General features: G+C 39.8%; 1 protein-coding gene across 5 annotated transcripts in view; it reads left to right on the top strand.

Moving 5' to 3' along the window:
* The first annotated feature begins 2,967 nt into the window (after nt 1-2,967).
* RGS20 (regulator of G protein signaling 20) overlaps nt 2,968-10,530 on the top strand; it is a 43,047-nt gene continuing 35,484 nt past the window's right edge. For 4 of the 5 annotated variants that reach the window (XM_065833039.2, XM_071804103.1, XM_071804106.1 and 1 more), the window contains exons 1-2: nt 2,968-3,116; nt 3,287-3,380. In XM_065833039.2, the coding sequence (XP_065689111.2) occupies nt 3,007-3,116; nt 3,287-3,380 (204 nt within the window). In that variant the 5' untranslated portion in view covers nt 2,968-3,006. Of the gene's footprint in view, nt 3,381-10,530 lie in introns of all 5 variants that reach the window. The other variant, XM_065833040.2, reaches the window with a different exon arrangement.

Here is a 10,530-nt window from a genome sequence, read left to right as displayed (position 1 = left end):
AAGGAAAGGTCTGTGCATTGATTCGTAACTCTTGAATGATATATATACAACAGAGGGTAGGAAGAAATCAGGTATCACAGTGGGCATGTCTGGAAATTTTCACTCCATATGAGTCCCATGAGGCACTCTCTGTGTTAAGGAACTTGCATTGCAAGAGTAGGCTTTGAGAAAAACATGTGGTCATCACAGGAACCTGTCTCGTGTATGCCTGTCATCACTGTGACAGCAAGAGGCGATCCTCAGCAACCAGTGCAAACCCATCATATGCCATCAACTTCAGAGAGCACCTCATAGTGTCTTATTCATGCTGGTTGATTCTCCAAACTGGATCTTGCTAAGGCTTATGATTAGAAAAGTGCTATGCTCCAATTTTTTGGTAAGCGTCCAGCCTTTATGATTCAGGTGCTGCAAAGCAATTCTTATTTAGTTAATTTTGGTCACATCAGTGCTTGTCCATTAACTGCTGGCAGCACAGCTTCACTTGGAGTTGCTATATTTAGTTGACTTTATGGATGTGTGAAACACACAGAGAAAAAAGAAATACATATCAGCATGCAGGAATAAAAGTCATCAATTGCCTGGATCACAAAGAATGAAAATGTTCAGCACTTACTAGAAAAATGAATGCAGATGAGTCATCCTCACAGTAAGATCACAGACAGTTGGATCGTGAGCGTATTTTTTTGTTCTCCTTGCCTTTTTGTAATAAGAACAATGGAGCATTGTCTCTCTCATGTATTCTGCAAATTACATAAGTGTTTTGCACACCTGCCATTTAACCTTTCAGTATTCTGTACCCACCTTGCTGTCTCCTGCATGTCTGTACAAGTTTTTAGCATGTATAGAAGAAACAGCTTGGAAAGTTTATCTTCACTTTAATGTCTGTGTCATTGTGGGAGCTCGTTATTCTGTGAACATCTTTTTAAACAAGTAAATACTTCTTCCTCCAACCAATGTAGAATTATCTGGCTTCTAGGTCATAGAACTTGGCTCATTTTTCTTTTAGATTAATCATATTCTGGCCTAAAGGATCTGGTAAAGCTAATACACCACATTTTTGCGAACGTTGTATCAGACAATCTTCTGATTGCTCCACCACCTCATTGAAATTAAATTGTGCATGCTCAGTTAAGGAACTACACATATCCTCAATAGGAATAGCATTTCTGAAAGAAAAATGACATTTTATTGGAATGAATACATCTTCATTTTTTTCACCAGTAGAATGGAATAATGCGTTATTTTCAGAAAATTGAAAGTGAAGTACTGTGCAGAAACAGGAACACAAAGGCCAGAGCAAAACTATTTATAACTGGGGTTAAAATAGTACAGTACATTTTTTAGAGAGCAGGCACAAGTGTTTGTCTCTTGAACACCCACTTCTGTGTTGAGAGCTGGAGGTTTTCAGAGTCTCCAGCCCCTCTTTGCAACCTTACAGGATCTCTCCTCCTCTCACTGTCAGTCTCTGCTGCTTTGTGATCTTCTCTGGACAAGAGTCAGCACCTGAATGTGTAGGAAAAGCACTCTTCTCTGGAAACTGCTGCAGTATCAGGTGAAATAAAGCCCATCTCTGTGCTAAAATAATTAGATAGATAGATAGATAGATAGATAGATAGATAGATAGATAGATAAATAGATAGATAGATAGATCCTCTAACTCCATCCCCTCTCACAAAAAAAAAAGGGTAGGTTAGAGCAGTAGCTTTTTGGAGGAAAAAGGAAATGCCGAGCTACGCAGTGCTGCAGACAGTAAGCCTGACCAGAGGACAGAAAAGAACGTGGTTACATAAACATCAACATCAGTCAGAGTTATTACCAGAACTTATGCAACACTTTCGTGCTATGTGATGACTTCTACTGCAATTTAGCTCATCAAGCCAAATGCTGGAAAAATGTTCTTTCGTTGTTCTTTATTTTTCTCCTGGGCACTTACTGGATTTCTCTTAAAAGAGAGAGATGTGACCAAGGACCCCCTACTCACAAGAGGTGCTATGGGGGCAGGTGGTGTTAGCCCTGCCTTATATCTGCAATGGTGAATTGTCAAAGCTTGTGACTATTGGCAGAAAAAAATTGTTGGTTTAGACGTATTGTTCAACTTGGAAAAAGACATTGTAAACTTTCCAAATAGGTAGAATATCCCGTGAGACACTTTCAAAATGGAAAGTCTCTTGGCTTCTCATTTATAGTAACTTCTAATTTGTAAGTTTCAGCTAATTCTAATAAAAATACTAATTTAAAATATAAAATCATTTAAACTGGAAGTATTCTGAAATTAAGAATAAGTTAAAAGATTTATTCTTTCCAGTAAACACTTGACCTTCTGCTGTCTCCACGATAAGATTTTTTTCGAAGAGTTCTGTATGCTTTCCCACACAAGGAACACTATGATTTGCTTAGCTCTCATTACAACAGCATTGATAATGTCCAGAACTATAAATGATGTTCAAATAATTCTTTAAATGGAAAGTTAACAATTTAATAATCCTCCAAAATTTTCTGTGTTTCTCCTGGCTGTATTTTGAAAAGCATAAAAAATAAGTAGCAGTGAATGCAGACAAACAGAAGGCAAAAGCCTGGCAGCCCTCTAAAAAGCTAAGAGAAATAATCTATTAATAATCTACCTGAGTCTTAGTCTTTATATATAGCTTGTCTCCATCCACAGACAGGGCTGCTGCTTGTGTGGTGTTTTTATTGGGGCTGGAAGGATTGCCAGTAGACCATCTGTTCAGTTGGTGAGAAAAAACGTGATTGACAGGTGCCACTGACCTAAGACAGACATCTCCATTTGGTGCTGCCTGCAGAGTATAACTATGTGCTGAGTTGCTTGTTCCTTCAAGTTGTAAATGGAATGCATTCGCTCTGAGGTGATAAAATGTGTTTCATGATTCTTACAGCCTGTTTCTCTGACATGTATTCACCCACTATGTGCCCGTCTTCCTCCTTTTCAACTCACTAAAACCTACAAAGTCGTAAATCTAATCTCTAAGCTGGTGCAATGCTGAGGGGATGAGGCACCACAAATATCTGAGGGCAGATAATCCTGTTTGTCTCGAGAACTGTGGAGGTTGCAGAAAGAACGGGCAAACTGCAAGAGGCCCTGACATTTGCCCATCGGTGTAAGGACAAGCCGTCTCTATGTTGTTGTCGTTCAGCCCAATGTCTGGGATTTGGTTTTGTTTCATAGTTAAATAAAAGTAGTGCTTTTCCAAGAAAAGTCACTGCAAAATTGGATTCAGGAACAGCCTTTTTATTTCTCAATGTGGAGGCAATTTTTTCTCTACTTCAGGACTCACAGCTACCATGCAGACAACTGTCAAGCAAAGGAGACCCTCCAAAATGAAGATGAAGAGGATATTAGAGCAGCACAGTGGATTTTCAAGGTAAGACATCATCCAGAGTTATCCAAATGTCCTGAAGGAGGGGGAAAATCATGTATCTGGAATGAAGCAGAAAGTGTTAATGTCATATATAACAACCATAGGGTATTTGTCACCAAGACATCAGTATTCATGTAGTTTTCCTTTATTCCTGAGCATAATCCTCTGCATTCTGTTCCTCAGCATGTTGCAATCACAGTGACAAAGGTGTTGATTTGCCTTCCTGTTAAGTATTTGCTTTCAAACAACATATTAAACACACCCGTCTAACTCATAAAAATGATTCATACTTTGTGGAGCTGATCTGTGGTTAAAAGGGGGAGGGAAAACATGCTGCTTCATGGTTTTTAGACACTGAAAAGGTCTGCATTTTTTACTGATGCTACCTCAGATGATTTTTATTGGTATGAATAGTTAACAAAAGAATATACCCCAAAGAAATCAAACACAGCATAATACTGAAATCTGTTAGGGCGTTAAAGTAAATCCCCTCTAGTGAAGCTGTAGAGTTGAACCATTTTGCTTAATTAAAACCAGCAGTCATCTATCCTCTAGATTTTGTCAAAAGCCTGAAAGCTGCCTGAGAGGTGAACCAACACTATAAATATAGTGATCAGCATGCTCCTGTGCAGCTCAACAGAGCAAGAGAGACAGGTGCAAGAAACCGTGTCTTATTAAAACCCTGGTGCAGAAGCGGTGCACCCTGGTGCATGGTAGGGAAGAGAATGTGATAGCAAAGTCACGCGTTCTTGGAACCACAAAGCTTGGGTTTTTTTCAGACTAGCTTAGTACCAGAGTGGAGGTGGACTGAGGCAGCCAGTCAGGGTTGTTGGCAGTGTTGGTGAAAGGCAAGACTGGGGAAGAAGCCATTTCCTCTTGCACATCTGCCCGATGGACATGCAAGTTAAAGCAAGAATTGGCTTCCCCATCCCATCTCCTTAGCCAGTGCATGTCCGTTTCCAAGAGGCCATTTCATTTGAATTACAGGAATACACTCATCAGAAATCCTAAATGAGTTTTGCTGAGAGGAAATACTCAGCCTGCTTTGCCACTATCAGCAGACTGTTTCTGATAATGAACCAAGTACACTCCTTTTAGAACTTCATGTCATTCTGTCTCTTTATCTGTCGATTTAGCACACAAGCATGAGGTCTTCTTGGAGCTCTTGAAGGCAGAGGAGGTTTTGTCACAGGCACAGTGGCTCCTGAATTTCATCCTTGGTTGTCATACCTTCTGAAACCCATATACTGAGTTTTCCACAGCTCATGTCCATAGTAATTTCTCATTTAACCATTCTATTATTCATCCCATGTTAATCATTCCTTTCAGCTTGGTGATTACTTTTACAGCTCTCGCCTGAAATCATAGTTTGTTGCTGAGCTTCTGAGAACGTGGTGCACAGGGCTGAGTCAGGGACCTCACAGAGGACAATATATTGTTTCTCTGCTCTCTGCTGTGAAAGGATTTATCTGCAGAGGGACCTAAATGACACTGCAAAGTTCAGGGCCTCTTACTGTCCACAGTTCCTTAAACATCAGCACTGCCAGCTTCCCCTCTCCTGCTGGCTATCCCCTTTACTGGGGTTTGTGCTTTCTAAAAGCTAAATGTTTCTAAATGCTGCAGCTCTAGCGGTATGACTGTCATCTCTGGTAGCAGGGACAGGCCAGGAGATGCTCCTCATGGGCTCAGCTGGGGTGAAACTGCTGTCATGTGAAAGTTCTTGGGTGAGGCTATATGCTCTAGGACAACATGTCTCCAGAACTTCATAAATGATATCAGCAAATGATCCTTTCACACATGCAACATAAACAATGTTACTAGGAGTTGAGTCTACAACTCCAATGGAACAGGCTGCCCAGGGAAGTGGTGGAGTCACCATCCCTGGAGGGGTTCAGCAGACACAGGGATGAGGGACATGGTTTAGTGCCAGTGTTGTGTTAATGGTTTGACTCTATGCTCTTGAGGGTCTTTTCCAACCAAAATGGTTCTGTGATTCTACAAGGACAGTGTTAGTGTTAGGAAGTTAGAAAACTTACCTGTCTAGAAATGCATACAGCCCTGAGGCTGGGGAGCTAAAATAAATTGCAAGCTTTACTTCATGTAGGAAAGAAATATTTTTATTACTGATAGGGAACCAAGGCATAGGGGGTTTCCGTGATTTCCCAGGACTTAGGATATAAATTTGAAGTTTGTAAAGTTCCAGACTAGTTTATCACTTACATTCCCAGAACAGACAAGATCACATTAAAACTTTTTTTTTTTTTCCTGGTGACATTGAAGCCTGCAGAAAGTTCAGATTCTTTCTGGTACAATGTTTCTATATGTGACACTGATTGCTGCAAGGCAAACTATGTCCTTACACCCATAAATTTTCTTGACTGACAGGGACTTTGATCAGACTGATCCCCCTACTCCTCATTCATTCCCATGTTCCGTTCCGCCTTAGGTGGGATTTTGAATTTGATGTTTCTGAATGTGAGTAGTGGCTGCTTCTCTGAGCAAATTGCTATCTAATTCAACATGCCAAAGTTGAAATATTAAATAAATTGGGGCAAAAAAAAATATTTTAAGAGAACACTTGAATTAGGTTTATTTATTCTGGAACATGCTTTCAGCGAAAAACTGAATTACAAGAGAAATGTTTTGAAAAGTGGTAGGCAGAATTTAAAGGCCTTTTAAATTCTTTTCATGACATTTAAATTAACTCAGTGAGCCTTTCCCTCTGATATGCTTGCACCTTGATTTATAAATGTGTTCAAAAGCAAAAATAAATAAACTTTTTAAAAGTCTCAACACAAGATGCAAGTACTTGCTTAACCCAGAGCTGACATGGACCCATTCTTGTGTGTTCCTAATGTACTTTTTGCCAGTTAACTAAATAAATACCCCAGAAACATTACACTGTGCAGGGAGATAGTGAGAGGTTGCAAATAGCACACATTTTCTTAGTGACACAATTTGGCCGAAGTCCTGTTACACAGAGCTCATTGCCATCATTTCCTCAGAAGAGGATAAGAATGTTCACAAAAATGCCACATTATAGTTCACATCCAGGTTACATCTGGATTGGACCTATTTCACTTCTGTAACATAACTATGATTTCTAAGCATACAGGCTCCAGAATTGGTTGGATTTACATGAATAATACACCTACAGACAATAGGTAACTGGACAAGCACAGACAGGACAGCAGTGTCAGGGCTCTAAGGGCACTAATAAGCATTAATGGCTTATTAGCAATTTCCACCTTGCTGTGATGCTGCCTTATGATCTGCACCTTTCTTGGGCCATCTCCATGTCTGTCCTGTTTGCCAGGTACCGTGAGATGGGTTAGGCTGTGGGATCTCTTTGGCTTCCAGTTCACCTTCCCTGAGAGAGCAGCCCTATTCCTGCTGCTCCCTGAAAGCAGAATCTTTTCCAGCTCCTGTTGAGATCTGTCTTACCTGTAAGGGCTTTCTGTTCTTTGTTCCCCAAGGCATGGAGGTGAAGAAAAGCATAGTGTGAAGTGAGAAAGTGTGTGCCAAGGAAAGGCAGAGAGCAGCTGTTAAGCTTCGTTTAACATCAATGTGTAGGCTGAAGCCTAGTAAGACCTTGGTTATACTGACATTGCCTTTCTGCTTGCCAAGTCCTACCCATTTGAGTTCTGTGTGGGCAACCAGGCAGGAGCTGAAATGGCCACAAGTATGCTGGCTGGAGGAGGATCTCAGGGGAAGTATGGCATCCTTTTTCCTTCATCTAGCTGATCTCAGCTCTATGGAGATCTTTTGGTTTTGGAGACATCAAACGCTATTCCATGAACAGCATGTAGTGTGGGAGTCCCTCGTGACCATGCATAGCTCATCTAAATTATTCAGCAACTGCTATGAATCATGATTTGTTTGATAAAGCAAGTATCCATTCACAACTCCAGAAAGGCCAAAAATCATAAAGAATATTATTTGCAAAGGACAACATGCCAGATGAATGATTGCACTGCTTTGCCAAATACTCTAGTGTTTTCAGGTGATGAGTGCTGTCAGTCATGAATTACTATTACCGTTAACAGTCCCTCTGAACTCAGATACTGTCTTTATCTTTTATAAGAATAGAAAAAGTTCTGACATTAGTAAATATTTTCACCCTCTTCAGTTGATATGATCTCTCCCAAGTGCATTTTCAGGTCAGGATTGTTTATCTGTGAAGTCTGTTTTTCATACTTAGTCACAGTAGCATTTGTGTGTCTTAAAGTTTGTGATTGTGTCATAGGGTGTTAAGAACAAAATAAGCAGTAACTTAATACCAAGAACACATTCTTTCTGTTCTTTTGAACAGGTGTTGTGCTTAGTTAAATAGTCTGAAACATAGTTTAACAGTCACAATTTATCTCATTCTTATGTTTGAGATGGGCAGGGGATGCAAACTGTATGGCTGTGGATTGAATCACTTGGCAGCTGACATTCTTCGTCTGCCAAAATAGTTATTCTTACAGAGCAGATATAAAATTTGAGACATATTTTATGCTCTGTTTTATTCTGGAGCAACATTTCAAAGGGACAGAATTCTGAGGGAGAAATAGGAGTATTACAGGGCATTCAGGACAACCAAGTTATGAGCAGCTAGTCTAAATGACAGCTTCTTTGATAATACAGTATACTTTTAGGTAGAGAAAGGAGAGAGTATTTTGCTAAATAGTTATACATTAAGATAACCAGTTGAAATTACGTGCAGTTGGTTTTAAAGGTAAGCAAAATTATTTCTTGGACAAGCTGGAGAACATTATCTCTCTGCGGTGTTCTGTGCTGGTTAATTTTGTTTTCTTGACATGTATCCTTTATAACAAGGGTTTATCTTGTCCCTGAAGTGTTTTTACTAGTTAAAGGGCTACTGTGTATTTTTACAGACTGTATCAATCCTGAAGTATCAATCCTTTTGAGACCTGCAGTGTCCAGCAAAATACTGGTTCACATCTTGTCAGCAGAGCTATTAGGCAGATTAAGGCCTGTCAGCCCACAACCCTGTAAGAGGAGCCTGGTAGAAACTGAATATGTTTCTCTTGTTTGCAAGATAATTCCTCCAAGGAAAAACTTGTTTCATGAATTGCTGCTTTCAGAAGTCAAAAAGCACTCCTGAGGCACAGGAGACAGCATTTCAGGGTTATGCCATACCCAGCTCTACAGCACTTGTTAGGGTCAGGTCATCTGTGCTGTGAAAAAAACTGTACTGGTCATTTGCGGGGGTAGAGTCCTCCCTTTCATCTGGTCATTTGAAGCAGGAGACCTGTTAGCTTAGCTTAACTTGGAACTATGGTAAAGACATTTCATCTTTGAAGGATTTACATTCATCAGGGTACGAATCTGCTGGTCAGGTAAAGCTCCTACAGTTTTCTGTATTGGGTGAGGGAAGTAAAATAAACCAATAAGTTGAAAGTAAAAAGTACAGGCCCGGAATAAAAAAAAAAAAAAAAAATTACTAGCTATTTAATATTTGTTCTCAGAGCTAAAACCAGCACAATCCGCAACAGGCCATGGTCACCCCAGTGACCAGCATCACTGTGTGCTGTGTTTAGGTGCACTGGTGTCCCCTAGAGCCCAAGTGTCTGAGCTGGAGACCAAGTGTCTGTGTGTGTATGAGCAGAACTGGGATAGGATTCTGCAGAGGTGACCATCAGCAGAAACACCAAATGATATTAGAGGCAGTCCTCTCATTTGTGAATTTGAATGTCCTTATATACTAGTCTGGTCCAGGCAGCTCAAATAATTAAATATAACTCCTTTAAAAAATAACATGCTTTAATCTTTAGCATCATACATGAATGTAAGAACAGATGAATGTGGTTTGTGCCAGTATTATTCTATCAGGCAGATAAAGTTGTTTCGTTTTTCACTGTGAGGGTGGTTGAGCAGCAGGACAGGTTGTCCAGAGGGACTGTGAAGTCTCCATGCTCGAGGTGTTCAAACTCTGCCCGGCACAGTCCTAGGAAGCCTGAGAGCAGGAGGTTTGAACTAGGTGATTTGCAGAGGCCCCTTCCAACCTCAGCTATTCTGTGAAATAGAGTTCTTCACAGCGCCTTTCTTTTTCAACTGTTCTCTGATTACATGCCATAATAATATTTTTTTAATTAATGAAAGATTTTTCTTTTGTATCCAGAAACACTGTTCTGAGAATAGGTAGCTATATTGCTCAGTGTTGTCGATGAGCCAATAATAGCTGCACAAACAGCAATCACATGGCATTATTTTGTAAAAGTTGTCAAAATAATGATGCACTACACATTAATAGGTGGATTACTTGCATATTAATGGTGTGCAAATTTTCTAGTCCTCAGAGATAATTTGTACTAATTTGCAATTGTGCTTTTACAATTTAGTGATTTACATATTTTATGTTTGAAATAGGCCTAAACTTCCTCTTTAGCTGTGCACCTTTGAAATGGAAAAATGCAGAATTCTGAGCTGATTAGGATATCTCTGTCAGAAATAATTTAATTAATACAAAACGCAAAAGATAAACTGTTCTTACAGCAGTTCAAGACATTTTTCAGCAAAATAATCCTAGACTGGCCTGAATTACAGAAACTATTTTCATTAATATAAGATTGCTTTCTTCAAGTGGAACAAAATGTTATGCTGGCTAATAAATAACCCATTCAGCCTAAATCTAAATCAACTAATTCAAGATATGGGTCATTTCGGATCTACGAATACATTAATTTAGGATATCCTTTCACCAGCAAGAGTCATCAGTTTAGATGAAGGAGACTGGGAAAAAACAACCAGTCTCTCCCTGGAAGACCATGGAGACCTTCTTAAAAAGGCAGCTAGTTTGGCTGTCAGTGAGTCAGGAAGAACTGACCTTTACTCCATGATATGTCTCTCACATCCAGGCTGATGAAAGTAAATGATTTGCAGTAAAATACAAAACTAAAATGAAATAACCTCGTGCAACACCAGCCCCGGAGTGATAAGACAGAATACAGTTAGTGCTGCTCTGATTTATGGTTTCTCTTAGAGGCCATCATGTGGTAGAGATCACCTGGGCGCAATGTTCCCATCACACTCTGTTTTATTTCCAACACACCTCATGTCCAAATGAAAGAGGAACTGATGCAGGTTTTTTTCAGCTCAGATTTCTCAGGGATTTCCAAGTGCCAGAGGAATCTCAAACTGCCAGAAT

The sequence above is a fragment of the Patagioenas fasciata genome, chromosome 2, assembly GCF_037038585.1.
Source record: "Patagioenas fasciata isolate bPatFas1 chromosome 2, bPatFas1.hap1, whole genome shotgun sequence".
Taxonomy (NCBI): Eukaryota; Metazoa; Chordata; class Aves; order Columbiformes; family Columbidae; genus Patagioenas; species Patagioenas fasciata.
The sequence above is the reverse complement of the archived record's forward strand: the minus strand, read 5'-3'. Positions and strand labels throughout refer to the sequence as shown.